The sequence below is a fragment of the Asterias rubens genome, chromosome 3, assembly GCF_902459465.1.
Source record: "Asterias rubens chromosome 3, eAstRub1.3, whole genome shotgun sequence".
In the NCBI taxonomy this organism is placed as follows: Eukaryota; Metazoa; Echinodermata; class Asteroidea; order Forcipulatida; family Asteriidae; genus Asterias; species Asterias rubens.
Genome location: NC_047064.1, coordinates 7,259,341 through 7,282,825, shown reverse-complemented (window position 1 = coordinate 7,282,825; position 23,485 = coordinate 7,259,341). Strand labels below are relative to the sequence as shown.

The window sequence follows — 23,485 nt, the reverse complement described above, 5'->3', positions numbered from 1 at the left end:
GTAGGGTTGAACGTCATACCATTGGAAACACTCCAAGTGCTTAGCTTATCGAGGTCATGCTGGAGGGAACCTACATCTAAACAGGAACGGATTGGACGATAAATTAATACATCATCAGCGAAAAGAACACAGTTAGAACTGAGGTTGTAAGATATATCATTGATGAATAAATTGAAAAACAGAGGCCCAAGAACACTTCCTTGAGGAACACCAGAGCTAACTACAGACCATGAGGAGTTCATACCAACAAATGTGACTCTTTGTTGACGATCAACCAGAAAATCTTTTATCCAGCTCCAGAGAGATCCACGGATGTTAAAGTTACTGGCAAGTTTACGAACAAGTATATGGTGGGGCATACGATCAAAGGCTTTGCTCATATCCAAGAAAACTGCATCAATCCTTGGGGGACTACGCTTATCTAAAGTTGTAGCCCATGAATGATACACATTCATAAGTTGGGTGACACAAGATTTGTTAGGAACAAAACCATGCTGCTTATCAGACAATAAACAATTAGAATTTAAATGATCTTTAACAGCATTAGCTAACAGTCTCTCCATGATCTTGCTAACGAGAGAAGTGAGAGCAATAGGCCTATAGTTGCTAAGAAGGGAACGGTCACCAGATTTAAACACAGGGGTGATGTTGGCAAGCTTCCAACCACGGGGAAGGCGTCCACAGGCAATGGAATCATTGAAGATCCTACAGAGAACCGGAGAGATTGTAGAAACTGTGTTACCCAAGAATTTAGCGTTGATTCCATCTGGCCCAGGAGCCTTCCCCAGAGGTAAGGAAGATAAGGTACGCTGAATATCATCAACTGAGAAGTTAATACTAGACAGAGCTGGAATGGGAAAATCACATGTGGGAGGGTCTTGACAAACGGGGACATCAGCAGAAAAAACTGAAGCAAAATAAGTATTAAAAGCACAAGCTATTTCATGGGGGTTGACTAGTGTTTGGGCTCCATGTTTAAAAGACAATGGGGTAGGTGATCGTTTTCTACTACGAACAAAGGACCAAAACCGTTTTTTGTTATTCTTAGATGAAAACATGTTATCAACAAAGTGTTTATAAGCCTTGCGGGAGCAATATTTTAGCTGATTACGTACAAGTTTGTAAGTGTTCCAATCAACAAGAGATCCAGAGCGCTTAGCCTTGGAAAACAGTTTACGCTTTACAGACAAATGTTTCAGGTCAGCATCAACCCATGGAGAATTGTTTCTTTTCCTTGTCCGCTTCCTAGAACCAGGAATGGCGTCTTTGACAGCAGCATTAATCAGATCCAAAACACCTTCCCATGAAGAGTTGATGTCATCTTTGTCAAAAACAAGATCCCAGGGTGCATATTGGAGGAGAGCGTTGAGATGAGAGATAGAATCAGGATTGTAATACAAAAACTGTCTAACAACAGAGGGATGCGGAGGAGAAGTGTTCAGACGAGTGACGAACTGAACGGCAAGATGATCGCTGGTAACAGGGTTGGGAACAGTCTCAACGGATACAAAGTTATGTGGAGAACTACTGAAGACCAAGTCGATAGTGGACCCAGAAGAAATGGTGTCATCACTACAAGGGGAATGAGTGATGTCGGTGACAAGCTGAAATAGGTTCAACGAGTCGGCAAGTTCAAACAAACGAGAACGGTTCGGGGAGTCGGCTACCGCAGGATTACAGTCAATGTTGAAATCTCCCATGAAAATAATACAGTCAAATTTGGGAAGAAAGTGATCCATTCTTGAGACCACGGCGTTGAGATCATCCCAAAACGAAGTAGTGGCACAGGGAGGGCGATATAATGTGCCAAGAAGACATCTACCTCGCTGGCAGGATAACGACACCCACAAGAGTTCAAGATCGGGGGAGTCAAACTCGGCATGGTGGACAGGATGAAGGTTTGCTTTGACTGCAGTCAAGCTGCCACCACCACGAGAGGGACGGTCCTTACGGAAGATCAAGTAGTCGTCAGGGAGTCCCAAGATGGCGTCCGAATCATGTTCCTTGAGCCAAGTCTCCGTCAGAGCCAGGATGTCAGGTGGGGTCGAAGAGGCGATTGAAGTGGCAAGATCCAAACCCTTGTTTCGGACACTGCGAGCATTAAATAACAGCCCAGATAGGTGACTACGGGATGCGGTTGGGGCTGATAGGGTGCTATCGGATACACTTGGAAGTCTTCTGATGTCAACTGATGGATGAGAGGAGTTTGGCAAGTCGGCAAAAGCTTCTTGGAATGAAGTGTCACTGCATGAAGAAAATGGCAGTGATGCACTCAAACAGTTGGGACAAAACCAGTCAATTGTACTTGAGATGAGCAGGGTGTACTGGGTAATGTTCATCTCAGGAATACACTTCTGATGCCAATATACAGGCTGCAATCTTCACATAGGAGAGATCTTTGGTTGGATTTTACTGGGCGATTACAATTACCACAGGGGTCCTTAACAGGACCAGGATTGACTTCAATGTCTCCAGACATTGCAAGGGGTAGATTAAATGTAGCTGTAGAGTTTGGATAATAGTTAATTGAAGCTTTGCCAAACTTACTTCTAGAGCTGTGGTATCCAATATATAGTTTGATGGTCAGCCATATTGGATGCACACAGGCAGGTACATGTACATGTAGCTTGGTGTAGTCCATTGAATGCAGGAGTGGACAAAGGGTGGCATGGTCGTGACAATGGAATCGGCCAGGTGTGGACTGCATGATGCAACTGCCTTTGAAGACTGGTAGAAGTTGAGGAAATTCTGATGGGAAAACACGACATAACCCATCTTTCTCAGCAGCAAATCCATCAGGAAAGCAACCATTCTGATCAGCAACCACTAACCTTTCATCTGGTATAAAATTTACACTGCATAGAGGGCTGTGGACAGCAAAATTTATCAATAATGGGAGAGCCAAACACAGAGCATGCAAGCAAGTAGCCATCTTTTTTGTTCATTGAAATCTTTAATATCATACACCCCTGGACCATTGGGAACATGAACAAAAGTATCCACTTTTGAAAGCACAATTTATCCTTGAGCTGGCCCAAACTGTTTGTCTTTTCATCAAATGACCAGAATGATACAATAAAATTTGAAGGCAATTGGATCCATACCTGTAGCGCTAAAGTCGGGAGTGACATACACCTTTTGAAAGTCCAGGGGCTCGGGGCGTCGTACGGTGACACCCTCATGCCGCAGAATATTACAGAACTCTTCAATTTCTGCATGGGCCTTAACAAGATGCTCTTGGGGAAAAGGCTTGCCTCCAAATCGCTGAAAGAATTCCCAATACTTGTTGTAGGTGTTTGCCTGTGTCACAGGAGATCAAAAATGACGCATTAATGACAAATTTTAAAACAATCGAATTAAAGCCATTGGACACTTTCGGTACAGAAAAAAAATTAAAAGTTCACAGATTTACAAATAACTTACAAGGTTTACAGAAGGTAATGGTGAAAGACTTCTCTTGAAATATTGTTTTCACAGCTTTGTTATTTTATATAGAAGTTGTGGTACACGAAGTGTGGGCCTTGGACAATACTGTTTACCGAAACTGTGTCCAATGGCTTTAAGGAACTAAACTTCCTCAACCATATATTACATGAAGTCATCATTATTTGCACCATATTTTTTTAGCTCATGGCGCATTCGATATTTAAAGTGCAAAATCTGAGCTCAGTTTGACCTTTCTTCCGGTTTAACAGGAAGCTCAAACTAATAAAATACACAAAATTCCTAATATCAATAATGATAATAGTGTTGAACATTTCTAGTGTGCCATGTCTGTCATGATGACACTCCTGAATCAGATCGGGCCAAAACCTTGTTAAGTAGATGGTCCAACAATCGCACCACAAGGATTTTTGTTTGAAGTGAATTTTAAAAAGCTTTATTTACAAATGCATCCTCACTTTTAAATATTTACAAATGCATCCACACTTTTAAATACCTTGATTTTTCACAAAACCAGGCAATTGTGATGAAATTTTTTAAAAAGATCATTGGTAAATGATAAATTTGGTTTCACATAAGTCCTGAATGCTTATGAATGTGTTCATCCACACTTTTGAATATCAAAATTTTTAACAAAACCAGGCAAATTTGAAGAAAACAAAAAAATATTTTGCTTGGATTATGTGCTTCATTGCCCAAGGAATCTATAACTGAAAAAGGTTTCAAAAAAGTTGTGTAGCTCTTGATTATAAGGTCACACTTCCCGGTTGACCCGTAAGTAAAGGTCAACATGGGCCCACAGCTACCAAAGACTAATCTGCAATGCCAATGAGTCTATAACTGAAAAAGTTTTTTTAAAAATCGGTTGAAAGAATGTTAATATTTTTTTATGATAGGAATTTAGCTAAACATCCTAAAGCTTCCATTTGATAGTATTATACGTGTCTCTGACTCTGACTCTGACTCTGTATTTGTATGTGTACGTCGCAGAGACCAAAACTGTCATAAAATGTCAAGCTATAACTTCCCCTATAGAACACGGCCCAGTTTTATGGCTGTCTGCTTCAACCAAACTGTGCCCATTTATTGTACAACAACCATTCTCTGCTTACTGTGCAAGCGCTGAAATATCTGTGCAAGTTCAAAGCAAAGATTACATATGATAAGTTTCCCTGCGCACAAGCAAAAATTTCCCTGCTATGCTGTGAAATATGCTTTATGTAAGCGATAATATCTGCGCTTCTGAAGTGTCAACTCTTTGCTTACGCAGTGAAGCAGAATCAAATTGGACCAGTCTCACAAGATTTCCCCTCATGTACTAACATTTTTTTTTAAGTTTAGGCCTTACCAAACCTACTTACAGGGCAAAATTTCATGGTTCTCATAACGACCAAAGTCTGCGCTTACGATCACCATTTTCCGCTTACTATGCACGCGGAATATAATGTGCGAGCTTGGAAGCACACAAACAAAAGAAATCCCTGCTTAGCAGTCTATTTCGCTTGACGTAAGCGCAGAATTCACTGCTTCTGCTAAGCACTGAATCTTTTTCATTAAGCAAGTTCCCATCATGACTCGACTAGTCGCACCTCAAACCTAACTATGACACTTGTCGAGATAAAATACAGATTCTCAAGATTTGTGCCGCTATGTGCCGCAAAGGCAATATTAATTATGTTGCGAATAGTAGTAAGCAACATAACTGGTTCACCAAACAGGTAGTCGGGACAAATTTTTAATTATGTTGCGTATGGGTGACTAGTGAAATTTACTACTCGACTAGTCGCACCTCAAATCTAGCTACGACACTTGTCGAGATAAAATACGGATTCTCAAATTTGTGCCGCCGTGCCGCAAGGGCAATAATAATTATGTTGCGAATGGGTGACTAGTGAAATTTACTACTCGACTAGTCGCACCTCAAACCTAACTACGACACTTGTCGAGATAAAATACGGATTCTCAAGATTAGTGCCGCTATGCCGCAAGGCAGTATTAATTATGTTGCGAATAGTAGTAAGCAACACAACTGGTTCACCAAACAGGTAGTCGGGACAAATTTTGTAGTCAATGTGTGGACACAATTATAACGGAGTAGAGAAAAACAGTAGTCGCGACTCAAATAATAATTTGTAGTCGCGAATTTAACACTAAAGCACACTAGTCGCCCCGGCCTACTTTTGTTACAAGTAAAGCACGGTTCCTGCGAATGCAAATCAAATTTTTAAGTCACTGTTTTGGCAGTGAAAGTTTCGCATGAGTTGAGCACAATTAGTCAACTGTAGCAAATTTGTTGATGCGAATTGTGACGCTCAAGAACACATTCCCTGCTAAGCTGTTAAATACGCTTAGCGTAAGCACAATTCCCTGATTACGTAAGCGCTGCGATTATTTCCTTTAAAAGCCATTGGCCCAGGACCAAACTTAGGGCCACTGATTTTCCGCGATCGCGGAAAACGGACGGAATTCGCGGAATCCGCCCTTTGAAACGGAAAACGGGATTTCAGAAAATTTGATTTTTTTTTTTTTTTTTTTTTTTTTTTTTCTTGACGCCAAAACTATTGAAATTGCATTCTTTATTAAGATTCTTTTTGTTAAACTAAAAAGGCATCAGAAATCACACCATTAAAAAATACGAGATCGTAACCGTGGATCATTTTGTTCTACTTCTGCCACACCATCCTCAATGTTTACACACATGATGTACACACGTTGTTAACATGGTGAAGCGAAGGGCATTATTTGCGGCACAATAATACACAAACTAGCTTACCTATGATCTATAAGAACACATACAATGTTTTTTCATCTCGGAAAGGTCTAAAATAAAACCGTTAACTGTCAACATTCTGTCGCCAAAGCGAAAACAAAATGGCTGACATTTTGTTTGTGGATGGAGAATGGTCACGTCCATAGACTTGTTCCCAAGTCTTTGATCATGCTGAAACAGCGCCCTCTTGTGGATACACTCCTGTCATTAGCCTACAATGTGGCTGATGCAGAGAATCAACTGCAGTTTTAGACTTGGAATCAAGTCTATCACATCATGTGCATTGATACTGCAGTCACAGTGATACTGCAGTCACAGTGATACTGCAGTCACAGATCAACCTTTTTACCCTGACTACATGTTTTTGTTTCATCGAACAGCAGTATATAAAATAATCCACAGTTATAAAAAAAGTATTTTTTTGAAATTTGTCAGTTCAAATGAACATTTTACAAAGTCAACAGTGCAACTTATCTCAAATTGATTTTTATAATGTGTCCCTGGGTATTAAACAACCTTTTATCTAATTAAAAAAACATGAAACGGAATTTTTTGTGCCTGAAACGGAATTCATGTTTTTGCCAAACGGAATTTGCACTTTTCTGAAACGGAAAATCAGTGGCCCTACAAACTACATAATAGCCCTTTAAACACAAAAAGCTGCTTAACCATGCCTCATGTTCAAGTTGTGAATCCAGGTATTCTGCTCAATTTCTGCAATTTTGTAAAGCAAAATGTTTTGCCTGTTTATTATAAGCAGCTCTATAAAACTGAGCCACTCAACCACCAGAGAAATGTCAGCCCAATAAAATCTCTGCTTTTTTATTCCTGTCAAAGAGTTATTGTTTGTCATGGTCTAATTTAAACGCGAACACTGGAATTAACGAAAGTAACGCGAACACTGGAATTAGTTTAGGCAAATGGTCCCCGGCGCAAACAAGGTGACTTTACCCGTAAATAATTCCAAATCCCGGGCGGTCTAGTTTCGTCGTCCACGTTCGTCACCTGAAATGAACCCGGTCCACGACGCACCATGCTCAGGCTTGTAAAATTTTGGGAACAAGTTTAGACTTGTGCTAGTCGGTGACCGTAAGAAATCTATGTATTTGAACAAAAAATCGCAATAACACCGGTCGTAAATGGGATGAGGACTTGGTCAAGTTAACAATTTTACAATTTTGACTATTCAAATCAAGTTTTACGCCGTACCCATGATCTTTGGAAAAATTTCCACGGGAATACAGGTTTTTTTATTTTATTACACTGTTTCAATAAGTTTTGATGCTTTTAAAATGACCATCAATAAAATATATCTTAATCTAAAACAGTTTTGGGAAGTGTACACCATGTAATTTAATTTTAATCGAATAAATCATGTTTCCGAAACATGGGTTTGTTTACACTTCAAGAGCCATTGTGTTTGTGCACAGACACACAACGTACAATACATGACGTCATGGTGACGTCGTCCAAAATATTATGTCGGATATCACATTAATAGGACCTGACTAGTGTATAGCTGAAAAAAGTTTTAGGATTGGCAGTCTACTTTTTGAGATATGGTGTTAACTCGGTTTGCGAATTAAATATTCATAAGCTTAATTAAGGCTTATTAATTAACAATTTTAACATTTTTTATGATAAGAATTAAGCTTATGTTCTAAGCTTCAATTTGGTATAATAAACTCACTCTTTCGTATTATGGTTTAGGAGATTAGGCTGCCGCAAAAACGTGTACAAACGCTATGGGATTAAGGGAGAAACAAAGAATAACTAGACATTAAGTGTTTGTGAACAAACACGAAGCTGTTCCGTGATGTTTTGCTTGGATTATGTGCTTCATTGCCCAGGGAATATATAACTTGAAAAAAAGTTTCAAAAAAGTTGTGTAGCTCTTGGTATTAGGTCACACTTCCCGGTTGACCCACAAGTAAAGGTCAAAATGGGCCCACAGCTACCAAAGACTAATCTGCAATGCCAAGGAGTCTATAACTGAAAAAGTTTAAGCAATCGGTTGTGAAGATCTTGATATATAGTCCCACTTCCGGTTGCCCAGAAGTAGAGGTCAACATAGGGTCACAGTTTTTCAAAGTTAATATTTATTGCCTTAGAGTCTATAACTGAAGTTTGAACATTGGCTTTGTACTTCTTGAGATATTGGCCCACTTCCGGTCGACCCGGAAGTAAAGGTCAACATGGGGTCAAACGTGTTTCAAACTAATCTTGAATGCCCAAGGAGTCTATAACTGAACCAAAATTGATAATCTGTTTTATAGTTCTTGAGATATGGTCCCACTTCCGGTTGACCAGGAAGTAGGGGTCAACTTGAGGTCACGGTTTTTTAAAGTTAATATTTTTATGCCTAAGGAGTTTATAACTGAAAAAAGTTTTATAATCTGTTGTATAGTTCTTGAGATATGGTCCCACTTCCGGCCGACCCGGAAGTAGGGGTCAACTTGAGGTCACGATTTTTCAAAATTAATCTCCAATCCCCAAAGAGTCATTAGCAACAAACAGTCTTAAAATCGGCTGTATACTTCTTGAGATATGGTGCTGCAAAGATTTTCTGATTGAATATGCAAATGAGGGTCATGTGGTTAATTAGTTACTAGTTGCCATTTTTCAAAAACAAATTAGATGCAAACATCACGACATCGTCTTCTCAGAATCTCCCCAAGAGTCCTCAACCCATACAGGTTCGCAGTGTGTTGCAAGAGCCATAGAGATGTCTGTATACTGATATGAAAGTGACTGCCCCAATTTATGAAGTACTACGTTGTACCCATGATGCCAAGATTCTAATTGATTAATTAATTATTAGACGAACATTGATTGCTTTTATGGACTGAAACAAATCTTATTAGAATCAGTGTATTTTTCTACACATAATATGATATTTAGGAAACTAATAAATAAATTATTTAGAAGTTATTGTGTTTTTGACCAGTTTAAAGTATAGATTTGAAGAGCCATTGTGTTTGTGCACAGACACAAAACGTGCGTTACATGACGTCATGGTGACGTCGTCCAGAATTTTATGTCGGAAATCACATTAGCAGGACCTGACTAGTGTATAGCTGAAAAAAGTTTCAGGATCGGCGGTCTACTTTTTGAGATATGGTGTTAACAAGGTTTGCTAATTAAATATTCACAAGCTTAATTAAGGATTATTAATTAACAATTTTAACATTTTTTACGATAAGAATTAAGCTTATGTTCTAAGCTTCAATTTGGTATAATAAACTCACTCTTTCGTATTATGGTTTAGGAGATTAGGCTGCCGCAAAAACGTGTACAAACACTATGGGATTAAGGGAGAAACAAAGAATAACTAGACATTAAGTGTTTGTGAACAAACACGAAGCTGTTCCGTGATGTTTTGCTTTGATTATGTGCTTCATTGCCCAAGGAATATATAACTGGAAAAAAAGTTTCAAAAAAGTTGTGTAGCTCTTGGTATTAGGTCACACTTCCCGGTTGACCCACAAGTAAAGGTCAAAATGGGCCCACAGCTACCAAAGACTAATCTGCAATGCCAAGGAGTCTATAACTGAAAAAGTTTAAGCAATCGGTTGTGAAGATCTTGATATATAGTCCCACTTCCGGTTGCCCAGAGTAGAGGTCAACATAGGGTCACAGTTTTTCAAAGTTAATATTTATTGCCTTAGAGTCTATAACTGAAGTTTGAACATTGGCTTTGTACTTCTTGAGATATTGGCCCACTTCCGGTCGACCCGGAAGTAAAGGTCAATATGGGGTCAAATGTGTTTCAAACTAATCTTGAATGTCCAAGGAGTCTATAACTGAAAAAAGTTTGAAAATCGGTTGTATATTTCATGAGATATGGTCCCACTTCCGGTTGACCCGGAAGTAGAGGTCAACTTGAGGTAACGGTTTGTCAAAAGTTATATTTTATGCCTAAGGAGTTTATAACTGAAAAAAGTTTTATAATCTGTTGTATAGTTCTTGAGATATGGTCCCACTTCCGGTTGACCCGGAAGTAGAGGTCAACTTGAGGTCACGATTTTTCAAAATTAATCTCCAATCCCCAAAGAGTCTTTAGCAACAAACAGTCTTAAAATCGGCTGTATACTTCTTGAGATATGGTGCTGCAAAGATTTTCTGATTGAATATGCAAATGAGGGTCATATGGTTAATTAGTTACTAGTTGCCATTTTTCAAAAACAAATTAAAGATGCAAACATCACGACATCGTCTTCTCAGACTCTCCCCAAGAGTCCTCAACCCATCATAGAGATGTTTAAACATTGCAATGAAAGTGACTGCACCCAATTTATGAAGTACTACGTTGTACCCATGATGCCAAGATTCTAATTGATTAATTAATAAATAGACGAACATTGATTGCTTTTATGGACTGAAACAAATCTTATTAGAATCAGTGTATTTTTCTACACATAATATGATATTTAGGAAACTAACAAATAAATTATTTAGAAGTTATTGTGTTTTTGACCAGTTTAAAGTATAGATTTGAAGAGCCATTGTGTTTGTGCACAGACACAAAACGTGCATTACATGACGTCATGGTGACGTCGTCCAGAATTTTATGTCGGAAATCACATCAACAGGACCTGACTAGTGTATAGCTGAAAAAAGTTTCAGGATCGGCGGTCTAATTTTTGAGATATGGTGTTAACTAGGTTTGCTAATTAAATATTCACAAGCTTAATTAAGGCTTATTAATTAAATTTTTTTACATTTTTTACGATAAGAATTAAGCTTATGTTCTAAGCTTCAATTTGGTATAATAAACTTACTCTTTCGTATTATGGTTTAGGAGATTAGGCTGCCGCAAAAACGTGTACAAACACTATGGGATTTAGGGAGAAACAAAGAATAATAATAATAATAATAATAATAAAAATAATAAAATCTCGACGAAAACAATAGCTGTTCCGACTGGATCGGAACAGCTAATAATAATAATAAAAACTAGACATTAGGTGTTTGTGAACAAACACAAAGCTGTTCCGTGTTCTTTTGCTTTGATTATGTGTTAAAATTACCAAGGAGTCTATAACTGAAAAAAAGTTTGAAAAATACTGTACAGTGTCTTGAGTTGCGGTGCCACTTCATGGGGTCACGGTAACCTAAGGCTAATCTCTAACGCCCAAGGAGTCTGTAACTGAAAAAAAAATAGAAAATCGGTTGTGTAGTTCTTGAGATATGGTGCCACTTCTGGTTGACCCGGAAGTAGAGGCCAATTTGGGGTCATGGATTTTCAAAGTTTATTTGTAATGCCTTAGGAGGATAAAACTGAACAAAAAGGATTGAAAATCGGTTGTATAGTACTTGGCGTATGGTCCCACTTCCGGTTCACCCGGACGTAGAGGCCAACATGGGGTCACGGGTTTTCACAGTCAATATTAATGTCAAGGAGTCTGTAAGTGAAAACAAATTGAAAATCGGTTGAGTAGTTCTTGAGATATGGTCCCACTTCCGGTTGACCCGGAAGTAGAGGTCAAGTTGAGGTCACGGTTTTTCCGAATTTTTCTCCTATCCCCAAGGAGTCTTATAACTACAAACAGTCGACATTGTTAAAGAAGAATGTCGTCTTCCTGTGATAATTTATCTCGGAATGTCGACATCCTAAAAGTAGGATGTCGTCTTCCTGTGATAATTTATACCGGGATGTTGACATCCTAAAAGTAGGATGTCGTCTTGCTGTGATAATTTATCTCGGTATGTCGACATCCTAAACGTCAGTTGTCATCTTCCTGTGATAATTTATCTCGAGAAGTCGACATTCTAAAAGAAGAATGTCGTCTTCCTGTGATAATTTATCTCGGAATGTCGATATCCCAAAAGTAGGATGTCGTCTTGCTGTGATAATTTATCTCGGGAAGTTGACATCCTAAAATTAGGATGTCGTCTTCCTGTGATAATTTATCTCAGGAAGTCGACATCCCGAAAGTAGGATTTTTGTTGTTGAAATGATTTTACTTGTATACGTTTTGTTATATAGTATTACATTTCCAACAATATTTACAATATTCATGGTCATAAACTACGTTAAACTAAAATAATGGACGAAACAAAATGTCCCACGTAAAACTCCATAAGGTTTGGAACATAATGGTCCCGAAAGTTCAAATACGCGCAAGCCTTGCTTAGTCTACACAGAAGGTAATAAATAATTTATTACAAGCAAATGCAATCGTACAATAATAGAAAACAAAAATTAAAAATCAATGCAAAACACATGTAGGGGATGGAGGGACCCATAAAAGCAAACCTTAACGAGTACGGACCCCCTCCCCCTTTTTTCTAACGAAGAAAGCAATGTGAGCAATTCTATTTAGTGGGTGTAATCTTATGTAACGGCAAAACAACTCAAATTTGCAGGAAGAACAAACACAAAAACAGTTAGCGTAAAATAAAACTTAACCATATATTTAAATGAAACAGATAAATAAAATACCCAACGTCATAATAAAACATAAAAGGGAACACTAGTTGTGTGATAAAAATAAATACTAGAGAAAATGGGCCCCACAACTCTTGCTGGGAAAAAAAACCATGTCGAAATATACCATTGTTATCCATTAGAGACGTTTTGTAGTCACTTTGGTTGGGGAGTGAGGAATCTAGCAAAAATACACGAAAATCCCAATGCTGGGACATCAGTTTATACACCAGACAAATCTATTATATGGATATTCTTTTGAATATTTTATTTTGTGCATAATATGGTCCGTGATTCATGGTCCGTTGAATATAAGTGGGCGGTTGTGTATCGACAACAGACTTTTATCATTATGATCACCATCAGCCCCATGTATAATAAACCACAACGACTGACGATTGCACTTTTGGTATTGTCATTGTTAAACTCCGGTTCCATTGTGTGCTGTCTGTTATCCTCCACACATAGATTTTCTTGTGAATAGTAGCTGTGTATGATTCATGGTTCGCTGAATATTGTGGCGATAACAAACTTTTATCATTTTGAACTGAATGCTTGATTTATTACCCTCCACACATAGATTTTCTTGTGAATAGTAGCTGTGTATGATTCATGGTTCGCTGAATAATGTGGCGAAAACAAACTTTAATCATTTTGAACTGAATGCTTGATTTATTACCTTCCACACATAGATTTTCTTGTGAATAGTATCTGTGTATGATTCATGGTTTGCTGAATATTGTGGCAATAACAAACTTTTATCATTTTGAACTGAATGCTTGATTTATTATCTAGAGGTAAATGCTTGAGGCCAGTAAGAGTATTGTGCACGTACACCATGTAGTTTTTGTTGGAAACCGTTTGCTAACAGCCATTTATGTTACCCTTTGAAATAAAATCAGAAATTTATAAGTTTGCTTGTTGCATAAAATTAAATTGAAGATGATGCCTGAATTGATTTTTACAATCAGAGTTGGACTCTAGACTGACGTGTTGGACTCCTTGAACACTCCAAGTGGTTCAATAGGTAGTGCAATTCCAATACTTATGCTGATGTTCTCATGATGTCAGCATCAACAGGAAGTTCCAACCACTTTGTCCCCTTGTACAATTAAATATGCAAAAATGGGTCACGTGGTTAATTAATTACGATTTTTAATTTTTTTGGGGGTCGGTGGTTTGATGTTTGATCTAGTACGATTTGATTTCACAGAACTCTTAACCACCAAACTCTGCGCTTATGATCACCATTTTCCGATTACTGTGTTTTTCAAACATCATCGTGTCATGCATGCACACAGGTTATGTTTGGCTAACAATTGAGAAAAAGAAAAGGCAACACTATTGATATAAAGATAAGAATCTAACTTAAAATATTTCAAAAAGAAATATTTTTTTAGTTTTGGGGGCTAAAAAAAAATTTTTCCCGTGCGCAGATTCGAACTCGCACGTATCAGTGAAGAAAGCGCGACTGATGTCCACTAGGCTACGAGGGCCAACACAATAATCAAGGGTTTACATGTATTTATTTCAACAGAGGGGATTATAAATGATCCGGCGAAATAATTCTCGTGTCATGATTTTGCGAACATTGTCACTAAATATGAACTGCTAACGCCTTTAACTTAAGTAGGGGTTGAAATGTAGTATTTGATGCCTTTAGGGGTTTTTGACGAGGACGTCGTCGTCGTCAAAAACCCCTATTCAACTACGCACGTTCGTCCACGAAGAAAACACATCGGAGTCTAAATTTGACATTTTTTCACTCATTTCTCAAAAACTACAACACCACAGCAAGAAATATTTTATAACTGTTAAGTAGGGTTGAAATGCAGTATTAGATTGCCTTAAGGGGGTTTTTGACGACGACGTCGATGTCGTCAAAAACCCCTATCTAATTACGCACGTTCGTTTTAACGAAAACCCATGCACAGAGTAATTGGTCCAGAACGCGGTTAGAAAAACAAGGACAAATTTAACGCACGTTCTAACGAAAATCCCAAACCTCCGTACTTTGTGCGTGTACAGAGTAACGTGTCCAGAACGCGGGTAGAAAACAAAATAGTATAGACTCCTCTCAAGAAGTCAACAACTCATTGAGGTACATACTGTGTTGTATAACCAAAGCGAATGTTTCACAATAACATGAAAGTGACTGCATCAAAATTACAAATTAAAAAGTTCAAATGAAGACCACGTGGTTAATTAATGAAGAATTTTTACACTTTTTTGTTAGAGTAAAACTTATGTTCTAAGCTTCAATTTGATATATGATTTAACTATTTTATCCTCATACTTTAGGAGTAGGGGCCTGAACAAAAACGCTGTACAAACGCTATGGGGTTTTAGGCGGAAACAAAGAATAAATATAACTGAAAAAAAGGTTTCAAAAAAGTTGTGTAGCTCTTGTTATAAGGTTTTACTTCCCGGTTGACCCGTAAGTAAAGGTCAACATGGGCCCACAGCTACCAAAGATTAATCTGCAATGCCAAGGAGTCTATAAAATCGGTTGTGTAGATCTTGATTTATAGTCCCACTTCCGGTTGACCCAGAAGTAGAGGTCAACTTGGGGTCACAGTTTTCCAAAGCTAATATTTATTGCCTAAGAGTCTACAACTGAAGTTTGAACATTAGCTTTGTACTTTTTTAGATATGGGTTCACTTCCGGTTGACCCGGAAGTAAAGGTCAACATGGGGTCAAAGTTGTTTCAAACTAATCTTGAATGCCCAAGGAGTCTATAACTGAACCAAAATTGATAATCTGTTGTATAGTTCTTGAGATATGGTCCCATTTCCGGTTGACCAGGAAGTAGGGGTCAACTTGAGGTCACGGTTTTTTAAAGTTAATATTTTATGCCTAAGGAGTTTATAACTGAAAATATTTTGAAAATCTGCTGTATAGTTCTTGAGATATGGTGACACTTCCGGTTGACGGGGAAGTAGAGGTCAACTTGAGGTCACAGTTTTTTCAAATTAATCTCCAACCCCCAAGGAGTCTTTAAAAACAAACAGTTGAAAAGTCGGCCGTGAAGTTCTTGAGATATGATGCTGCAAAGATTTCCTAATTAATATGCAAATGAGGGTCACTGGTGGTTAATTAATAAATAATTTTGATATGTTTTATGATAGGAATTAAGCTAAACATCCTAAAGCTTCCATTTGATATTATTTTACGTGTTTAAAAACACATAATTAATTAGTAGGATACTCCTTTATTTTCCTACTCCTGCCGATAGGGGGCGCTCTTATGAGACATTTCAATTGCACGATTTCTGCACCGTAATGTCTGTATCTGACTCTGTATTTGTATGTGTACGTCGCAGAGACCAAAACTGTCACAAAATGTCAAGCTATAATTTCCCCTATAGAACACGGCCCAGTTTTATGGCTCTGTCTGCTTCAACGAAACGCGGCCCATTTATTATACAACCACCATTCTCCGCTTACTGTGCAGGCGCTGAAATATCTGTACAATTAGTTCAAAGCAAAGATTACATATGATAAGTTTCCCCGCGCACAAGCAAAAATATCCCTGCTAAGCTGTGAAATATGCTTTAAGTAAGCGATAATATCCGCGCTTCTGATGTGTAAATTCTTTGCTTACGCAGTGAAGCAGAGTCAAATTGGACCAGTTTCACAAGATTTCCCCTCATGTACTAACAATCTTTTTTGACTTTACATGTTTGAAGTGTAGGCCTTACCAAACCTACTTACAGGGCAAAATTACATGGTTCTCATAACCACCAAAGTCTGCGCTTCAATCACCATTTTCCGCTTTACTGTGATGTGCAAGCTTGGAAAATAATGTGCGAACTTGGAAGCACACAAACAAAAGAAATCCATGCTATAAGCAGTCTATTTTGCTTGACACAAACGCAGAATTCAATGCTTCTGCAGAGCACTGAATCTTTTTCATTATGCAAGTTCCCATCATGACTCGACTAGTCGCACCTCAAACCTGCCTACGACACTTGTCGAGATAAAATACGGATTCTCAAGATTTGTACCGCTATGTGCCGCAAGGGCAATATTAATTATGTTGCGAATGGGTGTGACTAGTGAAATTTACTACTCGACTAGGCGCACTTCAAACCTAACTACGACACTTGTTGAGATAAAGTACGGATTCTCAAGATTTGTGCCGCTATGCCGCAAGGGCAATATAAATTATGTTGCGAATATAAGCAACACAACTGGTTCACCAAACAGGTAGTCGGGACAAATTTTTAATTATGTTGCGAATGGGTGTGACTAGTGAAATTTACTACTCGACTAGTCGCACTTCAAACCTAACTATGACACTTGTCGAGATAAAGTACAGATTCTCAAGATTTGTGCCGCTATGCCGCAAGGGCAATATTAATTATGTTGCGAATAGTAGTAAGCAACACAACTGGTTCACCAAACAGGTAGTCGGGACAAATTTTGTAGTCGATGTGTGGACACGATTATAACGGAGTAGAGAAAAACAGTAGTCGCGACTCAAATAATAATTTGTAGTCGCGACTTTACCACTAAAGCACACTAGTCGCCCCTGCCTACATTTGTCACAAGTAAAGCACGGTTTTTCCTGCGAATGCAAATCAAATTTTTAAGCACTGTTTTTGCAGTGCAAGTTTCGCAGGAGTTGAGCACAGTTAGTCAACTGTAGCAAATTTTTTGATGCGAATTGTGACGTGAAGAACACATTCCCTGCTAAGCTGTAAAATACGCTTAGCGTAAGCACAGTTCCCTGATTACGTAAGCGCTGCGATTCTTTCCTTTAAAAGCCATTGGCCCAGGACCAAACTACACAATAGCTTTTTAAACACAAAAAGCAGCTTAACCATGCCTCATGTTCAAGTTGTGAATCCAGGTATTCTGCTCAATTTCTGCAATTTTGTAAAGCAAAATGTTTTGCCTGTTTATTATAAGCAGCTCTATAAAATTGAGCCACTCAACCACCAGAGAAACGTCAGCATAATAAAATCTCTGCTTTTGTATTCCTGTCAAAGAGTTTTTGTTTGTCATGGTCTAATTTCCGAACGTAACGCGAAATACTGGAATTAGTTTAGGCAAATGGTCCCAGGCGCGAACAAGGTGACTTTACCCGTAAATAACTCCAAATCCCGGGCGGTCTATTTTCGTCGTCCACGCTCGTCGGCTGAAATGAACCCGGTCCACGACGCACCATGCTCAGGCTTGTCAAATTTTGGAAACAAGTTTAGACTTGTGCTAGTCGGTTACCGTAAGAAATCTATGTATATTGAACAAAAAAACGCAATAACACCGGTCGAAAATGGTATAAGGACTTGGTCAAGTTAACAGTTTTACAATTTTGACTATTCAAATCAAGTTTTACGCCGTACCCATGATCTTTGAAAAAACTTCCCCGGAAATACAGGTTTTTAAAAATAATTACACTGTTTCTATAAGTTCTGATGCTTTTAAAATGACCATCAATAAAATGCATCTTAATCTAAAGCAATTTTGGGAAGTGTACAACATGTAATTTAATTTTAATCGAATAAATTATGTTTTGGAAAGCTGGGTTTGTTTACACTTCAAGAGCCATTGTGTTTGTGCACAGACACAAAACGTGCATTACATGACGTCATGGTGACGTCGTCCAGAATTTTATGTCGGAAATCACATTAACAGGACCTGACTAGTGTATAGCTGAAAAAAGTTTCAGGATCGGCGGTCTAATTTTTGAGATATGGTGTTAACTTGGTTTGCTAATTAAATATTCACAAGCTTAATTAAGGCTTATTGATTAACAATGTTTAAATTTTTTACGATAAGAATTAAGCTTATGTTCTAAGCTTCAATTTGGTATAATAAACTCACTCTTTCGTATTATGGTTTAGGAGATTAGGCTGCCGCAAAAACGTGTACAAACACTATGGGATTTAGGGAGAAACAAAGAATAATAATAATAATAATAATAATAAAAATAATAAAAATCTCGACGAAAACAATAGCTGTTCCGACTGGATCGGAACAGCTAATAATAAAAATCTCGACGAAAACAATAGCTGTTCCGACTGGATCGGAACAGCTAATAATAACTAGACATTAAGTGTTTGTGAACAAACACGAAGCTGTTCCGTGATGTTTTGCTTTGATTATGTGCTTCATTGCCCAAGGAATATATAACTGGAAAAAAAGTTTCAAAAAAGTTGTGTAGCTCTTGGTATTAGGTCACACTTCCCGGTTGACCCACAAGTAAAGGTCAAAATGGGCCCACAGCTACCAAAGACTAATCTGCAATGCCAAGGAGTCTATAACTGAAAAAGTTTAAGCAATCGGTTGTGAAGATCTTGATATATAGTCCCACTTCCGGTTGCCCAGAAGTAGAGGTCAACATAGGGTCACAGTTTTTCAAAGTTAATATTTATTGCCTTAGAGTCTATAACTGAAGTTTGAACATTGGCTTTGTACTTCTTGAGATATTGGCCCACTTCCGGTCGACCCGGAAGTAAAGGTCAAAATGGGGTCAAATGTGTTTCAAACTAATCTTGAATGTCCAAGGAGTCTATAACTGAAAAAAGTTTGAAAATCGGTTGTATATTTCTTGAGAAATGGTCCCACTTCCGGTTGACCCGGAAGTAGAGGTCAACTTGAGGTCACGGTTTGTCAAAAGTTATATTTTTATGCCTAAGGAGTTTATAACTGAAAAAAGTTTTATAATCTGTTGTATAGTTCTTGAGATATGGTCCCACTTCCGGCCGACCCGGAAGTAGGGGTCAACTTGAGGTCACGATTTTTCAAAATTAATCTCCAATCCCCAAAGAGTCTTTAGCAACAAACAGTCTTAAAATCGGCTGTATACTTCTTGAGATATGGTGCTGCAAAGATTTTCTGATTGAATATGCAAATTAGGGTCATGTGGTTAATTAGTTACTAGTTGCCATTTTTCAAAAACAAATTAAAGATGCAAACATCAGACATCGTCTTCTCAGACTCTCCCCAAGAGTCCTCAACCCATCATAGAGATGTTTAAACATTGCAATGAAAGTGACTGCACCCAATTTATGAAGTACTACGTTGTACCCATGATGCCAAGATTCTAATTGATTAATTAATTAATAGACGAACATTGATTGCTTTTATGGACTGAAACAAATCTTATTAGAATCAGTGTATTTTTCTACACATAATATGATATTTAGGAAACTAACAAATAAATTATTTAGAAGTTATTGTGTTTTTGACCAGTTTAAAGTATAGATTTGAAGAGCCATTGTGTTTGTGCACAGACACAAAACGTGCATTACATGACGTCATGGTGACGTCGTCCAGAATTTTATGTCGGAAATCACATTAACAGGACCTGACTAGTGTATAGCTGAAAAAAGTTTCAGGATCGGCGGTCTAATTTTTGAGATATGGTGTTAACTAGGTTTGCTAATTAAATATTCACAAGCTTAATTAAGGCTTATTAATTAAAATTTTTTACATTTTTTACGATAAGAATTAAGCTTATGTTCTAAGCTTCAATTTGGTATAATAAACTCACTCTTTCGTATTATGGTTTAGGAGATTAGGCTGCCGCAAAAACGTGTACAAACACTATGGGATTTAGGGAGAAACAAAGAATAACTAGACATTAAGTGTTTGTGAACAAACACAAAGCTGTTCCTTGTTGTTTTGCTTGGATTATGTGCTTCATTGCCCAAGGAATATATAACTGAAAAAAAGGTTTCAAAAAAGTTGTGTAGCTCTTGGTATAATAATAATAATAATAATAATAAGACTTGTAATGCGCACATATCCACCCTGCTGGGTATTAGGTCACACTTCCCGGTTGACCCGCAAGTAAAGGTGAAAATGGGCCCACAGCTACCAAAGACTAATCTGCAATGCCAAGGAGTCTATAACTGAAAAAGTTAAAGCAATCGGTTGTGAAGATCTTGATATATAGTCCCACTTCCGGTTGACCCAGAAGTAGAGGTCAACATAGGGTCACAGTTTTCCAAAGTTAATATTTATTGCCTTAGAGTCTATAACTGAAGTTTCAACATTGGTTTTGTACTTCTTGAGATATGGGCCCACTTCCGGTCGACCCGGAAGTAAAGGTCAACATGGGGGTCAAATGTGTTTCAAACTAATCTTGAATGTCCAAGGAGTCTATAACTGAAAAAAGTTTGAAAATCGGTTGTATATTTCTTGAGATATGGTCCCACTTCCGGTTGACCCAGAAGTAGAGGTCAACTTGAGGTCACGGTTTGTCAAAAGTTATATTTTATGCCTAAGGAGTTTATAACTGAAAAAAGTTTTATAATCTGTTGTACAGTTCTTGAGATATGGTCCCACTTCCGGTCGACCCGGAAGTAGGGGTCAACTTGAGGTCACGATTTTTCAAAATTAATTTCCAATCCCCAAAAAGGCTTTAGCAACAAACAGTCTTAAAATCGGCTGTATACTTCTTGAGATATGGTGCAGCAAAGATTTTCTAATTTAATATGCAAATGAGGGTCATGTGGTTAATTAGTTACTAGTTGCCATTTTTCAAAAACAAATTAAAGATGCAAACATCACGACATCGTCTTCTCAGACTCTCCCCGAGAGTCCTCAACCCATACAGGTCCGCAGTGTGTTGCAAGAGCCATAGAGATGTTTAAACATTGCAATGAAAGTGACTGCACCCAATTTATGAAGTACTACGTTGTACACATGATGCCAAGATTCTAATTGATTAATTAATTAATAGACGAACATTGATTGCTTTTATGGACTGAAACAAATGTTATTAGAATCAGTGTATTTTTCTACACATAATATGATATTTAGGAAACTAACAGATACATTATTTCGAAGTTATTGTGTTTTTGACCAGTTTAAAGTATAGATTTGAAGAGCCATTGTGTTTGTGCACAGACACAAAACGTGCATTAAATGACGTCATGGTGACGTCGTCCGAAATTTTATGTCAGAAATCACCTTAACAGGACCTGACTAGTGTATAGCTGAAAAAAGTTTCAGGATCGGCGGTCTACTTTTTGAGTTGTAATGCGCACATATCCACCCTGCTGGGTATTAGGTCACACTTCCCGGTTGACCCGCAAGTAAAGGTGAAAATGGGCCCACAGCTACCAAAGACTAATCTGCAATGCCAAGGAGTCTATAACTGAAAAAGTTAAAGCAATCGGTTGTGAAGATCTTGATATATAGTCCCACTTCCGGTTGACCCAGAAGTAGAGGTCAACATAGGGTCACAGTTTTCCAAAGTTAATATTTATTGCCTTAGAGTCTATAACTGAAGTTTCAACATTGGTTTTGTACTTCTTGAGATATGGGCCCACTTCCGGTCGACCCGGAAGTAAAGGTCAACATGGGGGTCAAATGTGTTTCAAACTAATCTTGAATGTCCAAGGAGTCTATAACTGAAAAAAGTTTGAAAATCGGTTGTATATTTCTTGAGATATGGTCCCACTTCCGGTTGACCCAGAAGTAGAGGTCAACTTGAGGTCACGGTTTGTCAAAAGTTATATTTTATGCCTAAGGAGTTTATAACTGAAAAAAGTTTTATAATCTGTTGTACAGTTCTTGAGATATGGTCCCACTTCCGGTCGACCCGGAAGTAGGGGTCAACTTGAGGTCACGATTTTTCAAAATTAATTTCCAATCCCCAAAAAGGCTTTAGCAACAAACAGTCTTAAAATCGGCTGTATACTTCTTGAGATATGGTGCAGCAAAGATTTTCTAATTTAATATGCAAATGAGGGTCATGTGGTTAATTAGTTACTAGTTGCCATTTTTCAAAAACAAATTAAAGATGCAAACATCACGACATCGTCTTCTCAGACTCTCCCCGAGAGTCCTCAACCCATACAGGTCCGCAGTGTGTTGCAAGAGCCATAGAGATGTTTAAACATTGCAATGAAAGTGACTGCACCCAATTTATGAAGTACTACGTTGTACACATGATGCCAAGATTCTAATTGATTAATTAATTAATAGACGAACATTGATTGCTTTTATGGACTGAAACAAATCTTATTAGAATCAGTGTATTTTTCTACACATAATATGATATTTAGGAAACTAACAGATACATTATTTCGAAGTTATTGTGTTTTTGACCAGTTTAAAGTATAGATTTGAAGAGCCATTGTGTTTGTGCACAGACACAAAACGTGCATTAAATGACGTCATGGTGACGTCGTCCGAAATTTTATGTCAGAAATCACCTTAACAGGACCTGACTAGTGTATAGCTGAAAAAAGTTTCAGGATCGGCGGTCTACTTTTTGAGATATGGTGTTAACTAGGTTTGCTAATTAGATATTCATAAGCTTAATTAAGGCTTATTAATTAACAATTTTAATTTTTTTTACGATAAGAATTAAGCTTATGTTCTAAGCTTCAATTTGGTATAATAAACTCACTCTTTCGTATTATGGTTTAGGAGATTAGGCTGCCACAAAAACGTGTACAAACACTATGGGATTTAGGGAGAAACAAAGAATAATAATAATAAAAATAATAAAAATCTCGACGAAAACAATAGCTGTTCCGACTGGATCGGAACAGCTAATAATAATAATAAAAATAATAAAAATCTCGACGAAAACAATAGCTGTTCCGACTGGATCGGAACAGCTAATAATAATAATAAAAATAATAAAAATCTCGACGAAAACAATAGCTGTTCCGACTGGATCGGAACAGCTAATAATAAAAATCTCGACGAAAACAATAGCTGTTCCGACTGGATCGGAACAGCTAATAATAATAAAAACAATAAAAATCTAGACGAAAACAATACCTGTTCCGACGGACGGTCGGAACAGCTAATAATAATAATAACAATGAAATTAATAAAAATCTCGACGAAAACAATAGCTGTTCCGACTG

General features: G+C 37.7%; 1 protein-coding gene across 5 annotated transcripts in view; it reads right to left on the bottom strand.

The window, feature by feature from the left end:
* The window catches only part of LOC117287856 (glycine amidinotransferase, mitochondrial-like), a 36,600-nt gene that overhangs the window by 9,228 nt on the left and 3,887 nt on the right, over positions 1-23,485 (bottom strand). For all 5 annotated transcript variants that reach the window (XM_033768414.1, XM_033768412.1, XM_033768410.1 and 2 more), the window contains exon 4: positions 3,105-3,300. In XM_033768414.1, the coding sequence (XP_033624305.1) occupies positions 3,105-3,300 (196 nt within the window). The remainder of the gene's footprint in view (positions 1-3,104; positions 3,301-23,485) is intronic.